This window comes from Marmota marmota, unplaced genomic scaffold (assembly GCF_001458135.2).
Source record: "Marmota marmota marmota unplaced genomic scaffold, marMar, whole genome shotgun sequence".
Taxonomy (NCBI): Eukaryota; Metazoa; Chordata; class Mammalia; order Rodentia; family Sciuridae; genus Marmota; species Marmota marmota.
Window position 1 is genome coordinate 1,599,994 of NW_026000164.1, and position 26,220 is coordinate 1,626,213.

At 38.5% G+C, this 26,220-nt stretch overlaps 1 protein-coding gene across 1 annotated transcript; it reads left to right on the forward strand.

The window, feature by feature from the left end:
• Positions 1-834: 834 nt before the first annotated feature.
• Positions 835-12,662, forward strand: Xrcc2 (X-ray repair cross complementing 2). Its single transcript, XM_048786945.1, has 3 exons — positions 835-847; positions 1,090-1,224; positions 10,649-12,662. The coding sequence occupies exons 1-3, from the start codon at positions 835-837 to the stop codon at positions 11,365-11,367; spliced, it is 867 nt and encodes a 288-aa protein (XP_048642902.1). The 3' UTR covers positions 11,368-12,662.
• Positions 12,663-26,220: the final 13,558 nt, after the last annotated feature.

Below are 26,220 nucleotides of genomic sequence, written 5' to 3' on the forward strand. Positions count from 1 at the left end.
TAAAGGGTTATTGTTTTCTTCCTATTTGTGATATGTTTTATTTTCCCTTTTGTTATAGAAGAGTCATTGTCAAATCTGTTCTGATTTCCTGGAAACTTGAGAATTAGCATTGATTACATTTCTCTCATTGACATTTAAATCACTGATTCTGCTTCCTGTCATCCTAGCTACTTCTGTCATGGTGCAGGCACTCCTCCAGTTAGTGTGGCAGACTCCAGCCTTCTTTTCCCTACCTCATTTCACCATCCTCAGATCTACTCCTTAGTAGCCACCAGGTCAATCTGTTTGAAATACAGTCATAGTTCCTATTTACATAGTGCTTATTACTTTATGCCAAACACTTTTTTAGCACATTTAATCTTCATCAAGGGGGTTACCATTTGTTATCCTTGCTTTACAGAGGAGAAATCTTGAGGCCCAGAAAAGGGACCTAGCAGTCTGGATCTGGAGCCCCTACCATCTACCCTGCCAACTATGGGAAATTGCTTTTCACTATTTAGCTTCAAATCCCTTTTCTCGTCAACAGTAAGCTCCTAAACCTGGCATCTAAGACCTTCCATGCTCTGACTTCTCTCCTTAGGACTGTGCTACCTCCTGCTTGTTGCATACCACAAACTCTGCCGTTTAAGTCTGTTACAGTTTGCCAACCACAGCGTTATTTATGACCTCTGCACTCTGGCTGCATTGTCCTGAATGCCTGGTACTCTTACTTAACTTTCAAGTAGTGGTGGTAGCTCCTCAAAGAAATTTTCCTCTCCCCTTTTTCTTTGCCCCCTCCCTACCAGACAGAATAGGGCAGATTAAAGTAGATAATTGTGTAACAACTGTGGTAAGATGATGATAAGGGGTACCTAAGGTAAATCTTTTCCAGTAAGCAGTTTGTCCCTATGTCCTAAGGTTGACTGTATTCCTTCAAAGACACAGACTCACTCTATGCCAGCAGTATTTGATACATAAACAGAAGTGAAATACTTTAAGGATAAACAAACAATATTCTCCTAAGTTATATTTCCATCTTCATATTTTCTCCAGTTCTCAAAATTATAAAGTTTATGGATTTTGGGGAGAATTTATAAATGTAGATTCTAGGATTTTTGTATCTTTTAAGTAAACAAGTTTTCCTTCTCTCTCTTTTCTTTTATAAGCTCCTTGCCCGACTTGAAGGTAGAAGTTCCTTGAAAGAAATAGAACCAAATCTGTTTGATGAAGATTCACCTGTGCATGGTAAAAACACAACTTCAATATAAATATAATTTAAGTTTTAATTTAAATATAATTTAAGTTTTATAAAAGTCCCCCCCCCACATTCATATATACACACATACTCCTAGTTAGAAGCTAAATAGATCTAAACAGTACAGTTGAAAAGTAACAAAACAGTGTAACAAAGTTTTTAAGTCTTTGTATCAGATGAGATGAAGTTTGGCTTATGTGCCCTAAATCCTTAGAGTATACATTGACCTCCTTCTTTTTTCCCATCACATAATAGTATTTATGGGGGTTTTGTTGGTATGATTTATTTCCATTCTTTTTCTCTAGAAGTTTGCAGAGTTGCAGGGGAATCCTCGATTGCCCACTTGCTCCATTAGTATTTTTACAGCAGAGAAAATAGATGCTTACTTGTTCTATTAGCACTTGTACACTAAGAAAGACTTAGAAAGAAGGTAATGTATTTAGATTGTTTTGTTTCTTTTAATATAACAGCTTTATAGATATATGATTTACTCATTTTGGTATGCTGTTCATTTTTAGTAGAGTCACACAGTTTTACAACCATCACTATAATGGATTTTAGGACATTTTCATCCCCCATTAATGAATCCCATTCCAGGGCTGGGGCTGAAGCTCAGTGGTAGAGCGCTTGCCTAGCATGCACAAGGTCCTGGGCTCCATCCCCAGCACCACAAAGAAAGAAAGAAACTCATCCCTATTAGTAGTCATCCCATGTGTCTCAGCCCTAGGCAACTACTAATCCACTTTCCAACTCTATATTTGCCCTTTCTTTTTATTTAATTATTCTTGTAATCATAATATGTGGTCTTTGACTGGCTTCTTTTACTTTACCTAATGTTTTCAGTGTTCTTATGGTAAGGTGTATCAAAAGTCCATTTCTTTTTATGGTTGAATGTTTCCTTTGTAGAGTAGAGAACATTTTGTTTATCCATTGATTAGTTGACATGCATTTGGGTTGTTAACATATTTTAGCTGTTAGGAATAATGCTGCTATGTTTACCAGTGTACAGTTTATCTGTGGATAGATGTCTTCAGTTCTCTTGGATAATACCTATGATAGGAATTGCTAGGTTATATGGTAACTATGTTTAACCTTTTGAGAAACTGCCAAACTGGTTTCCAAAGTAGCTTCACATTTAAGTTGTCACTAGCTTATGTATGTGTTATGTACTTATGCAATGTGTGACAGTTCCAGTTCCCCACATCTTGGAAATAGTTTTTACTGTCTTTGTGATAATAGCCATCCCAGTCAGTGTGAACTTGTATCCCATTGTGATTGAGATTTATGTTTCCTTGATGGCTAATGATGTTGAGCATCTTTACTGACAGTTTGTGTATCTTCTTTGGAGAGATGTCAGAACCTTTGCTCATTTAAAAATATTGGGCTGGGCACGGGTGCATACCTGTAATCCCTGTGGCTCAGGAGGCTGAGGCAAGAGGATCATGAGTTCAAAGCCTGCCTCAGCAACTTAGCGAGGTCCTAAGCAATTTAGCCAGACCCTGTCTCAAAAAAAATTTTTTTAAAGGTAGTGGGGTGGCTTCATGGTTAAGTACCCCTGGGTTCAATCCTTGGTGCCAAAATAAATAAAAATAAAATAAAAGTATTGGGTTGTCTTTATTGAATTTTTAGAGTTCTTTACATATGACAGGTAAAAGAAACCCTTTATCATATATATATGTTGCAAATATTTTTATCCATTCTGTAGGTTGTCTTTGTCTTGATAGTGTTCATTGAAGTACAAAAATTGTTAATTTTTGTAAAGTCCAATTTATCTTTTTTTAATTGTTTTAAATTTATTTGTTCTTTTTAGTTATATATGACAGTAGAATGAATGTTGATATATATACATGGAGTATAACTTCCCATTCTTGTGGTTATACATGATGTGAAGTTACACTGTCATATATTCATATATGAACATAGGAGAGTTGTCTTCAATTCATTCTACTGTTTTTCCCATCCCCTTCCTCCCTCACTTTCCCCCATTTCTCCCCTGTCCAATCCTATGAACCTCCATTCCACCCCCCCACCCCCTGTCTCTTGTGAGTCAGCATCCGCATATCAGAGAGAACTTTCAGCTTTTGGTTTTTGGGGATTGGCTTATTTCAGTTAACATGATAGCCTCTAGTTCCATCCATTTACCAACAAATGCCATAATTCCATTCTTCTTTATGGCTGAATAATATTCCATTGTGTATATGTACCACAATTTCTTTATCCATTCATCTATTGAAGGGCACCTATGTTGGTTCTATAGCTTAGCTATTGTTAATTGAGTTTCTATGAACATTGATGTGGCTGCATCACTGTAGTATGCTGATTTTTAAGTCCTTTGGTATAAACTGAGGAGTGGGATAGCTGGGTCAGATGATGATTCCATTCCAAGTTTTCCAAGGAATCTCCATACTGCTTTCCATAGAGGTTGTACCAATTTGCAGTCCCACCAATTTGTCTTTTCTTTTGTCTTTCCTCCTTTGATATCATACCTAAGAAGCCATTGCCTAATCCAAGGACAAGAAGATTTATAGTTTCTTCTTGTTACTTGCTACTGGTTTCTCTCTTCATTCTTTTCTGATCAGAAGAACATGTTTCTGTGGTTTCAATCTATTTAAATTTATTGGGATTTGACTCATGGCCTAATGTAGTTTATTTTGGAGAATTTTCTATACGTACTTGAGAAAATTGAGTATTCTCCTGTGGTTGGGCAAAGTGGTCTGTTGACATTTCCTAGTTGTGGTTGGTTTTTAATGTTAGTAGACTCTCCTGTTTCCTGGCTGATAGTCAGTTGGGTTGCTCTGTCCATTGTCGAGAGTGGGGTATTGAGGTCTCCAAACGTGATTGCTGCATTGTCTGTTTCTTCCTTTGTTCCTATCAGTTTTGGCTTTGTGTATTGCTGTGCTTGTAAAGTTTGTTATTGTTATGTTTTGTTGCTGGCTGACCCATTTATCATTATAAAATGCCCTTAACACTCATTACAATAGCTACTATTTAAAAAAAAAATACAACAAGTGTTGATGAGGATATAGAGAAGTTGGAATATTGTGCACTTTTGGTGGGATTGAAAAAGGATACTGTCCTTACACTGTATGTATCCTTGAATGAAGGTTCCTCCAAAAATTAAAAACAGAGTTGCCATATGATCCAGTGATCTCAGTTCTGGTTTTATATGCAGAATTGAAAACAAGATCTTGAAGCAGCAGCACTATTGACAGTAGCCAAGAGGTGGAAGCAACCCAAATATCCATGGATAATTCCAGTTACGTGTGCTTCTTTCCTTATTAGACTTGAGTCACTGTCTTTACCCCTGCTTTCAGCATCCAGCTTGAAGGACTGCTGTAGTATCATTTGTACAGCATATCTGTTAGCCAAACAAAACCCTAATCCATCAATGATCAAAGTCAAATTTTGATAAAATGTGTTAGACAAAACTGAACTGTCTTTGTGTTCTTTCCATAGGAAAGTGTATTATTAAAGTGAATGTTATGAAACTGTTGACATGTTAAAATGGGTTTGTGGCACGACTTCTACATTAGGAAACTTTGAAAACACATTTCGACACTACAAAAATGTGTACTTAAAACTGTCATCGATCCTATAGCTGCACTAGTTGGACAAATACTCCTGTGGAACAATAGCACACGTGAGACTGAAATCACTAGGGTCATAGCAACGTCCATTATTGGGAATTGTTACAGGGAAGCAAACGTTGAAGCAAGAAGACATGGAGGGATTGAAGGGTCTAATGCTGTGGTAAACATATTTTTGATGCTTTTTGGATAGTAGTTATTTATACCATGTAACAGTTCATATTTCTTCAATACTGTAATGATTATCATCTGCAAATTTAACATATTTGTTATATAGTTAGTACACTGGTACCAAGATGATGTATTTTTTGGCTTTTCTTACTTTTCCTTATTTTGAAGGATTTTAGATTCATGACTCTTCCTGACAATCTGTTACCCTGACTCCTCACAGCATCTATTTGTAAGAGTAACTGTCAGGGCCAAACCATCCAGATTTTCTGACTTAGTTTTAATTTTTTCAAGTGCCAAACTGTAGGGATTTTTTTTTTTTTTTAACTACAACTTGTCATATTCAATACTTCGGCTGGACAAAGGTGATTTTTTTTTTCTTCTTTTTTTGTAAAAGCTCATAGAAATACATGAGATAGTGACTTCAAATAAAGTAAAAAGGACCATGTCCTCTCTACAGAACATAATATTTGTATGTGATTTTTATCTTAACAATTAAACAGTACATGTTCATCATTAAACACATTTGTAGGGAATTTAGTTCAAGGATCTTAGTGATAATATTCATGTGTACTTGGTAAGTTTGCAGAGTTTACTTCCTAATTTGTTGTAAATGACTTTTTTTTTGTTACCAGGGATTGAACTCTGAGCCACATCCCCAGCCCTATTTTGTATTTTCTTTAGAGACAGGGTCTCACTGAGTTGCTTAGTGCTTCGCTTTTGCTGAGGCTGGCTTTGAACTGGCGATCCTCCTGGCTCAGCCTCCTGAGTCACTGGGATTACAGGCCTGTACCACCACACCTGGCTATAAATGGCTTTTTTACATCTGCTTTGCTATCATCTGTAAAAGGGAAGTGTGTCATTATCTGTGTATTGATCTCTTATCCAGCGATTTAACCTGAAACTTGTTTGCATTGGTTTCATTCATGCCAAACAAGAGTCTGAGGAATCTGTAGAAGACTTACCTCAGGTACTTTTTGTTAATGTATGGATTTAGGAAACCTGTGAAACCATTTAGGTAAGTGCCTTCAAGTTCTCCATCTTTTTGAGTTCTGCTGAATGACCTTATGATCACCACCCCCTCTTCAAGAAAATACTTGGCTAAGTTTTCAGGGTTTCTATTCGGGAAATTCCAGAAGTACCCAAGAGATCTCTCACTGTTACCTTCTGACCAGTTCCATATATTTCTCTTTCTCTGTGGGATTCCTTTTTACCTAAAATTTATTATATTTCTTATCTTAAATTATCTTCTCCTGACCCTCTCGCTTCATGTTGAATTTTTCTCTTAAAATAATGGCTGTGCCCCAAGCTGCCAGTTTCCAGGTACTCATGATTTCCAACACCCTGCAGTCCAGCTCTGTCCTTGCTGCTGCTTGAATAGCAGTGAGCACCCACAGGGCCTTTCCCTCTGCCTTCTGAGTGTCTCAGCTTTTGGCATTTGGTTTGCAAAGTGCACATGTGCAGGCTACACACTTGGTGTTTTAGGCCACTCTCCTGACCAGCAAGTGGTCTTTCTCTGTTTTCCATGTCATCTTTTCATTTCTGTGACATTTCTGCTAGATTTCTCATTTAGTACTGTTTCACTCTGCAAATGTTCTTTTGCATCCTGCAGTGTTTTTCCTCCTGACTTTTCTGTTAAATTTCTGTTTTATCTGTCTTCTTCTGACTCTTCTGACTATGGGTATATCCCAAGGATTGAGTTTTTGGCCTTGTATTCTTCAATTTGTATCCTTACCCACTTCTCTTACTCATTGAAAAGAGTCTTCAGTTTACTCTCGTTGTATCTGTGTAGATCATTCCCATATTGCTATATCCAGCCCCTTGTGACTGTCTCAAATCTTAAATCCAAGTGGCTGTCGGGTGTCTTTATTTTGTTAACCTAGAGATACACACCATTTTGAAAGCTAAATTTTTAAATGTTATTTTCTATTTGTTTTTTCTTATTTTTATTAGACATAATAATTGTGCATATTTATGTGGTGTATTGTGCTACATGCATACAAGGAATAATGAGCAAATCAGCATAATTAGCATTTCTATCACTGCACATTTGTGGGGGGTTTTTTGTGTGTGTGTTAGGAGCATTCAAATCCTCTTTTCTAGCCAGATCTTGTGGTGCATGCCTGTGATCCCAGAAGTTTTAATCCCAGCTCTCATCCTAGCAGCCCCAGACTGAGACAGGAGGATCTCGAGTTCAGCCTCAGCAACATCGAGGTGCTAAGCAACTCAGTGAGACCCTGTCTCTAAAGAAAATACAAAATAGGGCTCGGGATGTGGCTCAGTGGCCAAGTGCCCCTGGGTTCAATCCCCAGTACCGCCCCCCAAATCCTCTCTTCTAGCCATTTTGAAAAATGTAATAAATTATCATTGACCTTAGTCGCCCTACTATGCTATATCTTTTATAACCATTAACCAGTCTTTCTCTATTCCCCTTACTACATTTCCTAGCCTCTGGTAATCACTGTACCTCTCTCTGCTTCTGTGAGGTCCACCTTCTTAGCTTCCATATCTGAATGGCTTGTTTCACTTAACATAGCACCCTCACATTCTGCCCTTGTTGCTACAGTAATCGGATTCTTGTCTGCATATTTATTTTAATTTAAAATCTCTACTTCATGTATGTGCTAGGTTTGTGCAGGTACTTCCTAGCCTATCTAAGGAACTCACAACTAAGTGTCAGCATCATTTGGTCTCCAGGCCCAGCCCTCTACAGTTTGTTCCTCTTCTTACTTCATCTCCTGTGTGGATCTCTGGTTCTTGGTATCTGGAGGACTCTGCTAACCATGGCCATACTACCACCTGTGACACCCTACCAGACCAGTTTCCTTCCAAAATTGACGTGTTTTTAGCCCTCACCAGTTAGAACATAATTTTTATTCTTTAGATGTCATTCAAGAGGATCTTAAGAAGAAAGTAATCTGCTGACCTACATTCAGCAGATTATCTAGCATAAAGAAAAGACAACTTTGTGTTGGGGATAGAATATTCAAGTCCAAACTAAGGAAGCTAATAGAAAATATAATTAAGTAAATAGTAATTGTAGGCCATGATAATGGGATGGATGGGGATGACAGATTGCTTTCCCCACCTCAGCCTTAGGATCTGTGAGCCTGTATGGAGAAGTCCTTGTCAGATGTGAGGTGCTCTTGTGCCTCTCAGCCCCCTGCAGCTGCTCTTCTGGGAAATGAGGGGGAAGATTTGGTGCAGTCTGCCTCTGCTCTCCCCCTCGGTGCCTCTCCTGTCCAGCACGTCCCTTGGAGCACTTCAGGTGAACCTTCCTAAGCTCTTTTCAGCTTCCCCTGGCCGCTAACCTTCACTGTGTTGGCGTCCCCTCAGGTGTGCTGCTCCTGTGACACAGGGCAATGGAAGCCTTCAGTGGGGAATGGGTCCACCTACTTCCTTGGGAACACAGAGGGACAGGGCCAGCTAAACACCTAGCTTCCTGTACCCAAGTCACTCTGTTAACTGCCTGGGCTGGCCTTTAACTCCTGGCTCAAGTGATCCTCTTGCCTCAGCCTCCTAGGGTAGCTGGGACTATAGGTGTGCACCAACACACCTGGCTATGTGAACTTTTAATATGTATCCAGGAGCAGTTGTTAAGACTAAGGAATAGTTGTTAATATTGCTCCCTGAGGTTAGAATAATTTTAAAAATTTCTTTAGAAAATTTGGAATTGCAACTTGTATGTACAATTATAATGGGAATTGGCTGAAGTTTTATGTACTATCTTATAATATGGTGTAGTGGCAACGTGACACGTAATTAACATATTTATAGGGCACAATGTGTACCTTACATAACAACCATGGGGTAATTAACATATCTGTTACCCCAAATATTTATCATTTCTTTACAGTAAGAACATTCAAAATCCCTTTTTCTAGCGATTTTGGAATATGTTATACATTGATAACCATGATTATCCTATGTGTAGTAGAATAGTAGGACTTATTTCTCCTATCTAATTGTATCCTAGACTTCTTATACATTATTTGTGACTATTCCAACATCCAGTAGTTTATTAGTAATAACAGGAAAATAACTGAATTCTTATTTAGATTCTATTTTGGTTTGGACCTAAGAATCTGTACTTTTTTTTTTTTTTTTTGGTACAGACGATGGAACCCACGGGGCACTTACCCACTGAGTAACATCCCCAGACCTTTTTTTGTATTTTCTTTAGAGACTGGTTCTCACTGAGTTGCCTAAGGGCTCTCTAAATGGCTGAGACTGGCTTTGAACTCGTGATCCTCCTGCCTGGGCCTCCTGAGCCACAGGGATTATAGGCATGCACCACTATGTCCAGCTAAGAATCTACTTTAAATATAGTGTTTATAGTCAGGTAGTTCAGTCATAAATTAGGTTCAGCCATAAATTAATAATAATAACAAGCAAACTAGCAAGGTTTAAAACATTAGTCTTTAGAATGCATTTTGGAAAGCCCCAGAAGCAGGACAGTCTCCCCAAGTATTGTTTTATTTCACTTGTGCTATCATTAATGAGGGTTATGAGAACCTATATAGAAAGTGCTCTGGAGTCTTTAAAGTTCAGACTAGTTGTCTTTTCTTTATGCTATAAGAAGATAATCTACAATGCATCTGGGTAGAGTTTCAAGAGATGCTGCAGTAGTGAAGACAGCTGACAGTGGTCTGAAGATGTTTTCAGTTGAAGGAGGCAGTTGGCACACAAGGCTTGAGAGCCCTGAGCTGTCATCATCTATAGTATATGAAATCACAGTCAAAAATTGTACTTCCCATAATGTCAGCAGACTGACAACTCCTAGTTAAGAATTATTTCTGCCTCATGTAAAGGAAGCCCAGCTTAGTGGCTCCCCCAGGGAGAAGCTGACTTTCCCCCACATCCTAAGTGCTCTGAGGCAGGCTGTGCACAGCTGGTGTGGGGCACCATCTGCCCTTCTGCTCCACCATCCTCAGGGCACCTGCATCCTCAACTACATGTTCCAAGGTGATGGCTTCAGGGGCAAGGGAATGATGGGATAAAAGTCACACCCCAATGTGATACAGACTTAGAAATCCCCAGTAGATATCTTGTGTCTCGGTGGCTTCAGCTATGTTACCATTCTTCTCAAGAGAAACTGTCAAGTAGTTTTTAAGGTGAATATATTGCCTTCCCCCACTAATTGGGGGTTTACACTTTAGGAGAAAGGAGAGAATGGATGTGGTATAATCAACTACTTGGAAATGATGTATTCTGTAGTAGCCAGGCCTGAGATCTGCAGTACTCTTCTTAACTCTCTAATATCGCCATTAAAATGTGACTGCATGTGGACCTGACCCCAGAGAATTCCTCTGGGCTCCTTTCAGTCTTCTTGCTGTGTGTTTGTTTTGACTCCCTTGACACTAATTAATAACTGACTCCTGGGCTAGGAAGGATATAGCTCAGTGGTAGAGTATTTGCCTAGCATGCATAAGGCCCTGGTGTTGCCAGTACCACAAAAAGAAAAGAAAAAAGACTGACTTCTTTCTCAGACTTGTAATAATAATTTTCTTATTTTTTTGCACTTACTCATACAGATCCATTTTGGTCAGTGGATTTAGATCTTTGTTCACATTCCAGTAAATGTCCTTTTAAAACTTTTCATTTTGTAGCCTACTGTTGTGCTGCTACATTTTGACTGACATTTCTAAATTTTACACAGGTGATATTCTTGAATTTCATGGTCCAGAAGGAACAGGAAAAACAGAAATGCTTTATCATTTAACAGCACGATGTATACTTCCAAAGTCAGAAGGTGGACTGGAAGTAGAAGTCCTATTTATTGATACAGATTACCACTTTGACATGCTTCGACTTGTTACAATTCTTGAGCATAGACTATCCCAAAGCTCTGAAGAAATAATAAAATACTGCCTTGGAAGATTTTTTTTGGTATACTGTAATAGCAGCACCCAGTTACTGCTCACACTGTATTCACTAGAGACTATGATTTGCAGTCATCCCTCTCTCTGCCTTCTGATTATAGACAGCCTGTCAGCTTTTTACTGGGTGGACCGTGCCAATGGAGGAGAAAGTGTTAATTTACAGGAGTCTACTCTGAAGAAATGTGCTCAGTTCCTAAAGAAACTGGTAAATGAGTATCGCCTGGTTCTTTTTGCAACAACACAGAGTATCATGCAGAAAGCTTCACACTCTCTGGAAGGGCCTTCTGCCTCTAGTCGCCCATGTGATGCTGATACAGACTATAGACCCTATCTCTGTAAGGCATGGCAACAAGTGGTGAAGCACAGAATATTTTTCTTCAAACAAGATGATTCTATAAGCAGCAGCCAATTCTCATTAGTTTCCTGTCATTTAAAAAGTAACAGTTTAAAAAAACATATTTTTATCATTGGAGAAAGTGGGGTTGAGTTTTGTTGAGATGCATCATAAAATAGCCTTTTGTAAGCTACAGTGTAAGTCTTAAAAGGTCTTTTATAAGCTAAAGTGATTTGATTCTAAAGTTTTAACCTCAGGGAAATAATTTCTTAAACTAGTACAGTACTTCAGACGATTCTGTTTCTAGGCCATTGAAGATCAAACAAAGTGATATTCACAATTAAATTGTTTTGAAACTAAATAATATGCATATTTCAGAATAAAATGGACTTTTATAACTTTGTGTCACATTTTTTTTAAATTCATGTAGGTACTTTAATTTGTTCGGCAAAGTTTAAATGTATTGCTCATATCTTATGTAACTCCATTATAAAGCTATGACTTTAGAAATTCTGTCATTAGAGATACCTTATCATCTACCTTCCATACCAAGAACTATGGAAGGCTGGAACATATTTTGTTATTATTAAGGTGGTGTCTTCCTATGTTGCCTGTGCTTGCAAGACTGGCATTGGACTTGGGATTTTCCTACCTTAGCCTCCTCATTAGCTGGGTGTACAGGTGAACACCTTAACACCTAGCCAACTAGAACATTCTCATCTGAGCTACATTGAATTCCACAGTGGACTTAGATAAGGTTGGGTTTCTGTTTTAATTCTTCAGTTCTGGGAAATAAGATACCCATTTAAGAACTCTTTGAAGTTTATTTTGAAATGTTCATCTCATTTTTATTAATAGATGCTAAAACTATATTAGACTTATTTGTTAAAATAGTCAGATATAACCAGGTGCAGTAGTTCACGCCTGTAAACCCATGACTGGGGAGGTAGAGGCAGGAGGATCTTGAGTTCAAAGCCAGCCTCAGCAACTTAGCAAGGCCTTAAGCAACTCAGTCAGACCCTGTCTCTAAATAAAATGCAATTGAATCATTTCCAGTTAACAGCTGGAGAAAGTTTTAGTATTCTTTGGTGCAGTGAAGATGGAATAAGGATATGCAAGACAAACTGTGGAGGAAGACAATTCTAGGAATTCAGTTTATTTTAATCCAAGAATAGATCTAATTATACCAGTATTTGGTATTAGATTGACCATGGTGGTCTCCTTGGATCTATATGCCAGAATGAGATGTGTCGCAAAGGTATCTGAATTACTCTAGGGAAAATGGGAGGGATCGACGCTATGTTCTTGTACATTCATTTATGTGTTACCTGTTCAGTTACAATAATTTATAATACCTAACTGTAAGTTCACTTATCAAATGAAGGGTTTTTTTTTTCCCCCAGAATTGAAAAGAATACTGCAAAAAAAAAAAAAAAAAAAAAAAAAGATCACATTTTTTATAGTGCAGACATGGCCAATGTAACATGCTACCTGTGCCCCATCCCCATGCTCTGGGACACCTGCTGTTTCCAAAACCCCAGGGCTTCTGGGGGTGTCTTCTGGATGCCAAAGACTGCTGGGCTGCATGTGAGCAGCACAGACAGACTTTAACCAGTGAAGGGGAGGATTCGGGGTATAAACACCCAACTTCCACAGCACTTAGTGGGAGAACTCGGGCATTTCTCAGGGTGGCTGCAGTTGGCTGGACTCCCAGTTGCTTACAGCAGTAATCACAAACATGTGGTTTATCACCATCCTCTCTTCCCTCTCTCACTTCCCTCCCTTCTCAGGGGCTTCATGGGATTGTATCCCTCATCAGTAAGAAATGCTCATCTGGAAACTCCTGCTGGTGAGGGGGAGCTAGACTTTCAGCAAACAGTAACAAGTTGTCAGACTAACAGCTTCTCCAGCATTTGCCCTTCAGCCACATTATGAAATTGAAAACAAGGGCAGTCTAATTGTCACTCAAGCTAAATGACGTTGGATCACATGGTTCACATCCACAGGTTCTTATTGTTACTTTTAACCATTGGTGTAACTTTAAGCATGATATTTTGCCTATAGTTTGTCCTTTTCCCATTTCTGATACATATTTTTATTACATGCAAAACATGTTACACAATAACTTATAAATATTTATAAGTTGGGGTCATAGACTTGTTTTCTCCCCAGGTCGATGTGTGCGATCAGTGAAATCTATTGCTCTACTATAGAGTACTATTTTTTTACTCATAAAAGATAAAAATTTAGTCACCTTCCTCTCACGCTGTATAGTCTGGCATGGTGCGTGTGTATGAGAGAGACCAGTGTATATGAAAAACTTAGCACGTTCTTAGCAGAATTCTAGCCTTCAATATGATAGGATTTTCCATTTATTTCATATATAAATGAAGTGATAATTTAATGGACTATTGTTCACAGATTTATAACTTATTCTTCAGGAACATGATTAAAAGATAATGAACTTTTGTATTAAATCATCAATTGTATATTAATGTGTCATATGAAAGACCTAGTTATCTTACAAAGATTTGCTTTCTTACCTGATGGAAGGAATTAAGAATACTGGTTAATAAAAAATTCTTTTAAACTAGAAGTTATACTAATGGACTTTGTGAAGACTATAGAAATGCTATTTGTAAAAAGAATCAGGCTTAAGAGAAAGAGAAATGACATATTGTAAATTATGTGGAGAGCAAATACCGGGATCCTGGATACAACCCAAAGAATAATGGAAACAAGTGGGCAAGAGGTTGTAAGCCTTGAATATTTATTGCACTTATTTATCCTATTTACCTGTCCCCACTTATCCTGCCAAATTGAGGGAATCCTAAAATAGAATATTTTTAATACTTTAAAGAAAAATATTATAAGAAGTTCTTATAAACAAACCTTTCTTAGGGTTGGTATAAGAGGCTGGTAAAGACAGTGTATGTGAAAGATAGTTCAGACATTCATAACTGCTGTAGAAAATTAAGAAGGTGTTTACCACTTCACTTCAAATGTAAAAAGCTCTCAGCTTTCAAATACAAAGTACTGTATTATAAATAATGAAAACTTTTGATGCAGACTGCTGTATGGATTATCTAAGATGAGGGTAAGAGAAAGACATTTTCAGATGAGCACAAAATATATCACCAAAATTGCCTCACTAAGGAATTTGTGAAAGAATACTTCACTGGAGAATTATCCCAGAAACTGTCTGAGATGTTCGAAATAATGGTAAGTAAAGTAAATGGAAATCACTTGAAAAAAATCTAAAGAACATCGATAGCATAAAATTATAATGTCTAATTTGTGGGAAGAAAAAACAAAAACTCAAGGTAATCTATTGCTTGTAAGCCTAGAGCATGTAATTTTAGGTAATTAAATTGTTTAACCTAAAAATCTTTTTCTGAGGAAATTGAAAATGTGGACCAACTTTCAACACACACACACACACACACACACACAACTTATTAAAAAAATTTTCTGTTACTAGTGATTGAACCCAGGATCACTCTACAACTGAGCTAGGACCCTGGACCTTTTGATTTATTGATAGATTGATTGATTGGTGCTGTGGATGGAACCCAGGGGCACTCAACCACTCATCCCCAGTCCTTTGTTATATTTTATTTAGAGACAGGGTCTCACTGAGTTGCTTAGGTTCTCACTAAGTTGCCGAGGCTTGTTTTGAATTCACAATCCTCCTGCCTTGGCCTCCTGAGCTGCTGGGATTCCAGGCATGGGCCACTGCACCCGGCCTGATTTATTTATTTTTAATTTTTGCCACATGGTCTTCCTGGCAGCTTAGCCTTGATTAAGTATGAACTTGAGAATTTGAAGGGCTGCCTTTAAAAGAAACAATATATGTTCCAGTAACATACTGAGGAAACAAAAAAGAACTGAGAAAAATAATGAACAAATGCACTGAAGAAAAGGTAGTTATAACTAGCACAAAGTAATATATGTAGAAACCAATCCAATTGTAAAGGACTGAGCTCTTTCACAAAAATCCTTGGGTCTTTAAAGTGGATTTTAGCAGTCCTCTTAGCTTAAAAAAAAATAATGACTTCTAAACAAAAGATAACAGATGTTGAAATAAAAAAAAATTTAAGATACTAGAAAAATACCCAAAGGAAGCAATTGTAGTTGTATAAATAAATTTTAACTGTAGTAACAGGTTAATTTTCCATTTTAAAGATCATTACAAATGGCAGAAGGTTTGATTCATCACTTAAGATACCTTCAAAAATAAAAGTTAGAGCCGGTGTAGTGGACTCCCAGCTACTCAGGAAGGACAATTGCAAATTCAAGGTCAGACTGGGCAATTTAGAGAGACCCTGTCTCAAATAAAAAGGAACTTGGAAACAATTTTTTTAAAAAGAGAGATTTGCTTAAAAAAAAAAAAAAGATCAGGGAATTGGGAATGTAGATCAGAGGTATAATGCCTTTGGTTCAATCCCCATAACTGGGGGTGGAGGGGGTGGGCGGAGAAGAACCATAATTAGAAGTTGATAAAGTTCCATCACTGTAGAAATTTTGTTATACTTTTTGTACTCAGAAGTCCAAGCAGTTAAAATTGGCCAAGGACAGAATCTAAACATACATAAAATTAAAATTGATCTGCTAGATGCAATGACCCATGCCCACAAATTCAAGATTAGCCCAAGCCATTTAGCAATAGCCTATCAAAATCCTGGATTTAATCCCCAGTACAGGGCAGAGGGGATTTGATCTAATGAACATGTGTAGAATTCTGCATACAGAATAAGAATGTATGTTCTTTTAAACATCAAAGGGAGATTTATGAAAACTGATTCCATATCAGTGCTGTAAGAAAACATCAAATTTAAAAGAATCAGTATCGTGGAGACCCTTTTTCTTGATCACAAAGCCATTGTCAGAAGTCAGTAACAAAGACTCCAAATTTAGAAAAAAACTTAAGTGGGGGCTGATAGCACATGCCTGTAATCCAGCAGTTTAGGAAGCTGAAGCAGGAGTGTTAAAAAGTTCAAGACTGGCCAGGCCAACTTAACTATGATCCTGTCTCAAGATAAAATTGAAAAGGGTACAGGGATGTAGCTCAGTGGTAGAGTGCTTGCCTAGCACATGCGAAGCCCTTAGTTCAGTTCCCACTATAAAAAGAAGAATGGGCTGGGGTTGTGGAGAGCACTCTCCTAGCACATGTGAGGTCCTGGATTCAATCCTCAGCACTACATAAAAATTAAAATATTATGTCCATCTACAACTAAAAATAAAATATTTTTCAAAAAGAAGAAAATTGTGATTTCTCCCTAATAGGCTAATAGGTAAAATTTAAAAAAGAATCAAAATTAGAAAGTATAAGTGATGCTGGTGACTGACATTACAATACCTGATCTCAAATTTTACTACAAAACTATAGTAACGAAAACAGCATGGTATTGCCATAAAAGCAGACATGAAAACCAATGGAATAGAATAGAAAACAGACAAATCCACATAGATATAGGCATCTGATACTCGATAAAGGTGCCAAAAACATATGTTGGAGAAAAGACAGCCTTTTAAACAAGTGGAGCTGGGAAAACTGGATATCCATATGTGGAAGAATGAAACTAGATCCTTGTTTCTCACCCTGCACAAAAATCAAAGTGGATCCAAGACCTTGGGATTAGACCAGAAACTCTGTAATTGCTAGAAGAAAACAAGGTCAACAAGACCCTAAAGCTCAAGAAAAGAATCAGTATGTGGGATGATTTCAAATTAAAAACTTATGCACAGTAAAGGAAACAGTTAAGAACATGAAGAGAGAACCTACAAAACAGGAGAAAATGTTTGCCAGCTGTTCTTCCAATGGATTAATATCTAGAATACATAGAGAATTCAAAAAACTTAACTCCAAATAACCCAATCAATAAATGGGCAAATGCCGCTACCTGCACAGCTGAACCCTAAAGACCGGTGAAGAGCTATGGGGATTAAGTCAGACATGCAAAGATTTACATAGAGAAAGCTGGGACTAGGTGGGACGCCTACTTCTGATGGAGGAACAGTGACCCAGAGCCAGCACAGCACATTTATTCTACAGGTTTTAGGTTGCAGTGCCTCAAGGTATTGTGGTTATCTTTCTCATTCCAAGGCTGCTGTTGTCTGAGCTCAAGGTCAAGTCTCCTATAGTTCCCTGCCTTTGAACAGAACTTCCTCAGCAGGGCATTACCATAGCTCTTGAGCAATCTTGTCCTGCACCTTTGCACAGAAAGTTCCCAGGGCAAAGTGCAGCCACAGCTCTGCAGCCGTCATTGACCATGGTCTAAGTCGCCCCTCTCCACAGGCAAATGAACTAAACAGACATTTCTTTTCTTTTCTTTCTTTCTTTCTTTCTTTCTTTCTTTCTTTCTTTCTTTCTTTCTTTCTTTCTTTCTTTCTTCTAACATTTTTTTAAGTTCTAGATGGACACAGTATCTTTATTTTCTTTCTTTATTTTTATATGGTGCTGAGGTTCGAACCCAGTGCCTCACATGTGCAAGGTAAGCACTCCACCACTAAGCCACAACTCCAGCCCCTAAACAGACATTTCTTAAAAGGAAATGCAAAGGGACAACATATATATGAAAAAATGAAGTTTAAAGCCAGCCTTAGCAATTAGGGAAATGCAAACCAAAACATGGATTTTTATCTCACCCCGGTTAGAAGGGCAGGCATCAAAAATACAAATAAGTTCTGGAGAGGATGTGGGAAACGGTACATTCATGCATGTTTGGTGGCACTGCAAATTAGTACGATCGTTTTGGAAAGCAATGTGGAGATTCCTCAAAAGACTGGAATGGGACCACTGTGTGACCCAGCTGTCCAGCTCCTTGGTATTTACCCAACAGAATTAAAATCATGCTGTAGTGATACATGCATACCCATGTTTACAGCAGCGCAATTCACAACAGCCAGGTAAAGGAACCAGTTTAGGTATCCACCAGTAGATAATTGGATAAAGAAAATGTGGCACATACTCATACACAATGGAGTTTTATCAGCCATAAAGAATGAAATCATGCCAGGTGCAGTGAGTGGCGCATGCCTGTAATCCTAATGGCTTGGTAGGCTGAGGCAGGAGGATTGCAAGTTTAAAGCCAGCCTCAGCAAAGGTGAGGTCTTAGCAATTCAGTGAGACCCTGTCTCTAAATAAAATTCAAAATAGGGCCCAGTGGTTGAGTGCCCCTGGGTTCAATATGTATATGGAGAAGGAATCTCATGAAAATAGAAGGGAGAACAATGAGGTCAAGGAAAGGTATCTAAGTGGAGAGAGGAGAGATGGGAAAGGGGGAGGAACAGCAGAATGAAAGTGACCACTCTATATTATGTGCAGTGTAATATGAGTATACATCACAGTGAATTCCATTTATATGTATAACAATAGTGCACTAATTAAAATAATAACAAGGAGGGGAGGGAAGGGGAGAAATGAAGGACAGCAGAATAAAATAGACATTATTGCTGTGTGTATATACGTGACTGCATGACCAATGTGAATCTGCAACCTGTACACTCAGAAAAATGAGAAATTATACCCCATCTGATTCAAATGTATGATATGTCAAGATCATTGTACTGTCATGTGTATCTAATTAAAACAAAAAATAATAATAATAACAAGATCAGTAGAGCAGAGGAAGAGGATTGTGGAGAAAAGGACAGTACTCGGGACTAAATGGAGTATATTAAGTTACGCCTATTTATGAAAATGCTAACCCACGATCATGAATAACTATAATGTACTAATGAAAATAAAAAGACACAACAAAGGACAGAGGAGGATATAGGGTAGAAATAATGAAGTAGAAACCCAAAAAAAGAGCAACAAAGCCAAATTTCATTCTATTCAAGTATTATTGAGAAAGCATTCAAACAAATGGTTGTAGGAATGAGTAAGAAGGCAGGTTTCTTACTAAAACTATCTCCAAAAATAAAACCACTGAACAATAACTACAAGACTTGGATTGGCAGCTCGAACTCTCCCCACAGACATTTAGGGAGACTTAAATTCACTTCCAAGGATAGTTGAATATGTGGTTTGGACAGAGTCACCAAAATGAAGGGAAGAAAACATTAAATCACAATGTGTTTGTATTTAAAGCCTTAGGGACCCTGGGACCCAAGGAGTGGGACTGCTGCTAGTGAGCTGTTGGTCCTTGTCAGCCCTGGAAAGCTCTTGGGCCACCGCCCAGGGTCACTGGGACCCTGAATGGTGGTGCCTTGGGGTCCAGGGCTGTGTTGAGGTAAGCCCCCCCTGCACCAACTGCAGCTCTGGAGGTGTAACTCAGTGGTAGAGTCATTGCCTGGCATGTGTAATGCCCTGGGTTCAATGCCAGTACCACAAAAAATTTTTTTTAAAAAGTAAAAGTTGAGGATACAGAAATGAAACAGAATGGCAAAATACTGATAAGTCTTGGACTGGGGCTGGGGCTGGGGCTCAGCAATAGAGCACTCACCTAGCATGTGCGAGGCCCTGGGTTTGATCCTCAGCACCACATTAAAAAAAATTAGATGATATTGTGTCCAACTAAAAAATAAATATTAAAAAAACTACTGATAAGTCTTAAATTTGGGTGATACTAAGATTATCTCAAATTTTTAGGGCACCCAGGTCCTTACAAAGAAAGATCCTCTCATGAGGATGCTGAGGCCTCAAATTATTTTCATAAAATGAATTTTCCAGTGCAGTTCTAGGACTAGACTCTTAAGTTAACATGACACATGAGAAGACGAGTCTCTCTGAGAAGATGCAGGCACAAATGACCCCCAACACACCACTCAGAACACGGCCAGAGCGATGGTTTGGGACGGTGGTAGTTAGAGTTCGTGTTCTGTGGTCCTTGCGTTCTCTGAGGAAAGGAAAGGGCACCACAACATTAGACACCAGGAGGGTTGCATCTTGTGACTTCAGGATGACATTTTAGGACAAAGGGACAATGATCAGATGGTTTTTTGTTTTTTTAATTAAAAAAGAAGAAAAAAAGCCAGGTACAGTGGCACACACCTGTAATCCCAGACTACCTGGGAGACTGAAGCAGGAGGATCACAAAATTGAGGCTAGCCTGGGCAATTTAGCAAGATCTTGTCTCATAAATACAAAGGATGTAGCTCAGTGGTGGAGCACCCCAGTGCCGCAGTCTGGCTGGGCACAATCAGGAGCCACTTGTCAAAAGAAACTAACTTTATTTTTAGAACCACACACGCCAAACAAAACAGCCTCTCAGGAAAAATCCTCAGAGCCTCAACTGCCACCACCGGCTTTCCACAAGCCTCTCTCTCCCACACAAGCTTCTCTCCACCTCCCACAATCCTCCTGCTCTTGAGGCCGATTGGCTGGGTCACGTGGGCGGAGCCAAAAAAGTCCCCCAATGAGCAGCTCCGTGGTCTGAAAGGGCAGGGAAACAGTCCAATGAGCATCACCGCAGAGGAGCCAATCAGCTAGATGTTGCTGGGGCCGAGGAGCCAATCAGCTAGATGTTGCTGGGGCCGCTGTGAGCCAATCATCAGCCGGCAGCTGGAAGTTTGCTGGCAGCTGGAAGTTTGCTGGGGCCCCTTCGGCTGTGGCTCTCAACATCTCCCCCTCTCTGTTTAAACAACAAGCATGTGGCTTAGGGACCGTGCCTGCCTTAGGTTGTCCAATAGTACATATGGTCCTTAGGTTGGTACCATTGCAATTGGATCTTACCCGTCACTGACTACCGGTCCAGTATACAGCCACACCTGTGGAGAGGTCTTTGTACCAGCGGGGGGGTGAGGTTCTTTGCCTCACCTCTGTTGGCCCCCAAATTTTAGCTGGACGATCATGACAAGCAGAAGGGAGGAAGATACACCAAGCCAATTGACGGCTCCTTTTGGAAAAATTGTACCACCGATGACATCATCAGCAAAAATACCCCAACACTACCACAAGTCGCTGCACCAACAGATAGTTCACAATGCATACAGGTGAGCTCACAATGTGTCCAGGCAAGTTCTGCAAGCAGTTCAGTGATGGCTATTGTAGAAGCTGTAGATTGGTTTTATCTTTGACTTCACCAGCACTGGGATGAAGATAGGAATTCTGGCAATAATGGCTAAAGAAAAAATTATGTAACATTACAGAAGGCACTAAAAGAAAACAATTTTCTTAACAATTTACATTATCTTTAAGAGAATTATTAAATATAATGAAAAGGAAAGGTGAAAGTAAACAAACAGATCTGTTAACCTTCTTTTGTGTTCACATATTAAAACAATCTTTAACAGCTGTTTACCCAATTAAATTAAACCATTTAAATCACGTGAATTAAAAAAAAATATTTGGATCCATTTTATCATGAGCGCTCATCATATATGATATATGGACATACATACATTCAAACATATAACACAAAACACAAGTGTGCACACATAATATAATACATACAACACATAACATTATAGTAAAGGCCTTATAACTTTTTACAGGTGAAATCTCCATTGCAATGTTTAAAAACTCTATAGTCAAAAAATAGAACTGATCAGCAAAACATTAACCTAGGTCTGTATGAGCTCAAAAAACAAAATAGAACTTCATGATATGGCAAAGGGCAATAATAAAATAGATATTGAAAAAAGCATCCTGGTTCTGTTGCAGATGTAAGAATAGCCAAACTGGAGTTTTGGATATCAGTTGTTATGGATTTGAGCCAAATCATCTTCTTTTTGGTCTGTAGAAATCGCTTTAGTTAATCTTTCTGGAATCCAAATCGGCTGCTGTTCTCCCTGTGGAAACACATAAACAGACCCCCGACTCCAGACAATCACTGGGTCAGGACCTTGGTTAATCTCTCTGGAATCCAAATCGGCTGCTGTTCTCCCTGTGGAAACACACAAACAGACCCCCGACTCCAGACAATTACTGGGTCAGGACCTTTCCATTGTCCTGTTAGAATATCCTTCCAAAGTACCTTGGGCTTATGTACATTTTTTGGACACATATGCCTTTCCGCAGCACTAAGTCCTGATGAATCCAAATTTAAAAAGTTTAGAGTAAAAAGGGTTATTTTAAGTTTATCTTTGGGGAATATATACCCCTTCCCAATTCCTTCTTTTTGCTTTAATAAGTACATTTTAATAGTTTGATGAGCTCTTTCAACTATGCCTTGTCCCTGTGGATTGTATGGGATTCCTGTTATATGAGTAATGCCAAATGTTGAGCAAAATTGTTTAAAAGAGGTAGAAGTATAACCAGGGGCATTATCTGTTTTTAACTGTTTTGGAACACCCACAGTGGCAAAATTTTGTAAGCAATGAGCTATAACATCTTTAGTTTTTTCTCCGGCATGAAGGGAGCCCATCAAAAATCCAGAAGAAGTATCAACTGTAACATGCAAATATTTTAATTTTCCAAATTCTGGCAAGTGTGTGACGTCCATCTGCCAAATATGGTTAGGTATCAATCCTCTAGGATTGACTCCAAGATTAACTTGTGGTAAAAAGGTCACACAATTTTGACATTGTTTTATTATTTGTCTAGCTTGTTCCTTAGTTATTTTAAAACGCTTTTGTAAAGTATTAGCATTGACATGGAACTTTTTATGAAAATTTATAGCTTCTTCTAGTGTAGAGAAAATATGTATGTCATGTGTAGTTTTATCTGCTAAATCATTGCCCAAACTAAGGGCTCCAGGCAATCCTGTATGTGCCCTGATATGTCCTATAAAGAATGGATCTTTTCTGTCCCAGATTAGACTTTGTATAGTGGAAAGCAAAGAGAAAACAGTAGAAGAAGGGGAAATCCTACCAGCATCTTCAAGAGATACTATAGCATTAACTACATACTGACTATCAGAAAATAAATTAAATACAGAATCTTTAAACATCACAAAAGCTTGTAAAACTGCATTAAGCTCTACCTTTTGAGCTGATTGTTTGGGTACTAAAAATGTAAAAGTTTGATCAGGGGTAACTACTGCTGCTGTACCATTATTTGACCCATCAGTGAATATATTTGGAGCATTCATGATAGGTGTTTTTCTTGTCATTTTTGGAAAAATTACAGGATGCAATGACCAAAAAGACAATAAAGGATTAGATGGTAAGTGGTTATCAAATGAAACATTAGATTTGCACATGATTATTGCCCAAGTATTTAACTCATTAGCTAACTCATCAATTTGATTCATAGTATATGGAGTAATAATTTTATTGGGAGAAATTCCAAACACTCCCTTTGCTGCTTTTATTCCTTTGAGTATTAATTGTCCTACAGCCTCAGGATACCTAGTAAGAATAGTGTTAGGAGAATAAGATAAATGTATCCATAATAATGGACCTTCTTGCCAAAATACTCCTGTAGGAATATTTTTTGTTGGTAGTACAATAAATAATAAAGGCAAACTTATATCAATTCTATCCAAATGCATATTTTCCATATATGTTTCAATGATTTTTAATGCCTTTCTTGCTTCAGGCGTTAACATTCGGGGTGAATTTGGATCTGATGGACCTTTTAGGATATCAAATAAAGGTCCCAACTCTCCTGTTGGTATACCTAAATAAGGCCTTATCCAATTTATGTCTCCTAATAACTTTTGAAAGTCATTAAGTGATTTGAGTTGATCTACTCGTATTTGAATTTTTGGTGGACGGACCATGGTTGAGGATAATAGAACTCCTAAATAATTAATTGGAAAATTTAATTGTACTTTATCTATTGCTATCTCTAGATTATAATTTTTTAATAAGTTTGTAAGTGTGGCATAACATTCTAGCAATGTGTTTTTATCTTTGTGTGCTAATAATACATCATCCATATAGTGAAATATTTGTAGTTCAGGATTTTGATTTCTAAGTGGCTGGATTACTTTGTTAACATAAATTTGACACATAGTTGGGCTGTTAGCCATCCCTTGAGGGAGTACTTTCCATTCATATCTCTGATCAGGACCTTCATGATTCAGTGCAGGGATAGTAAATGCAAAACGTGGACTATCCTCAGGATGAATTGGAATTGAAAAAAAACAATCTTTAATATCTATAACTAAAACATACCAGGTTTTTGGCAAAGCAGACAATTGAGGAATCCCTGATTGAGCAGGTCCCATAATAACCATCTCATTATTAATGGCTCTTAAATCTTGCAATAATCTCCATTTACCAGATTTCTTTTTGATGACAAAAATGGGAGTATTATGGGGAGATACAGAAGGTTGTATATGTCCTTCTGCTAATTGTTGTTTGACCAGGTCATGGGCTGCTTGTATCTTTTCTTTAGTCAGGGGCCACTGAGGAACCCATACTGGTCTTTCTGATTTCCAAGTAATTTTTATTGTCTCAGTGGCCCTTTCTGAAAATCCAACCCATGTCTGTCTGTTCCTTGATCTATTTGTATTGGTGCTGCTATACCTTGTTCTTGTTTTTCTAATCTTTTTCCTTTCCTAAAACCTTGTCTAGTCATAATAGTGGGTGCATTTTGGTTGATGTTATTTGTTAATGTCAAACCTAATTGATCTAGGACATCTCGTCCCCATAAATTTACGGGAAGATGATCCAATACATATGGCTGTATAGTTCCTTCACATCCTTCAGGATCCTTCCAATCTAATACCATTGCACTTCTATGGGGATTAGTCGCCACTCCTAGGCCTCGAAGCGTTTGAGTGGCTTGTTGTAATGGCCAATGTTTTGGCCATTCTTGACGAGAGATGATGCTAAGGTCTGCACCTGTATCCAGTAGCCCATTAAATTCATGTCCTTGAATATTTAGTTTTAGCATGGGGCGAGAATCTAAATTTAAAGAAAGCATAGCCCAATCTACACCTGTGGAGCCTAATCCCTTGGAACCTCTTTCTACAGTACGACTGGAAAATTTATCATGTAGGCTGGGTATTATTAGTAACTGTGCTATTCTATCTCCTGGTGAAATTACTGATATACCCTTTGGAGAACTGGCTATAATTTTTATTTCACCTTCATAATCGGGATCAATTACCCCAGGACTTATCATAAGTCCTTTTAGAGTAGAAGAGCTGCGTCCCAATAATAAGCCTACTGTTCCTTTGGGAAGAGGTCCTTTCACCCCTGTGGGAATGATTTGAACTCCCATCTCTGGAGTTAGTACTGCTCTGGCGGAGGCGCAGATGTCCAACCCTGCGCTCCCTCTGGTTTGTCTGATGAGGGATCTGATGGACAATGTGTCCTGGGCACTACCCTGATGGGGTTGCTGGGTTCCTCCAGTGCTCCGTATATTTGTGGTTTTGGGCCCCGGAGCATTGGGCCCCCCTGTCCATTTTTTGGCAATGGAGCCCGATGCCTTTCTCCACGATATCGTGGATAAACACCTGGTCCTTGTTCGTTTTTTGATAATGGAGTACCCTCTATGGTGGTTTGAGAACGGCATTCATTAGCCCAATGTCTCCCTCTACGGCATCGTGGGCAAATACCTGGTATTCTACTCCTTTGATACCTAGTTTTGTTAAACCCTCCTCCAATGGGGCAATTCCTTTTAAAATGTCCTGTTTGTTCACAATTGTAGCATGTTCTTGGCCTGGCATCTAAAGCCTGTTTTACTGCAGCTGCCACAATTTGCCCTTGTTCATTAATGTCTCTGGCATCTAAAGCCTGTTTTACTGCAGCTGCCACGACTTGCTCTTGTTCATTAATGTCTCTACATAATTTAATATATGTGTTTAAATCTTCATGTTTCCATGGTCTAATGATATCTCTGCACCAACGATTCGCTTGCTCATAAGCCAGGTGTTTTAGTAATGGCATTGCTTGTTCTGTATTCCCAAAAACTCTGGTAGCTGTTTGAATAAGCCTATCTACAAATTCAGCATAAGGTTCATTAGCTCCTTGTATTACCTTAGATAATTGAACTTGTAAACCTCCATGTCCTTGTAAAGTCTTCCATGCCTTAATTGCATCTGCAGCAATTTGTGCGTATACACCAGGATCATATGCAATTTGTTGCTGCTGATCCTCATAAGGTCCCTTTCCTAACAACATATCTAGATTTCTCTGAGGATAACCAGCTGCTGCATTTCGCCTAGCCGTCTC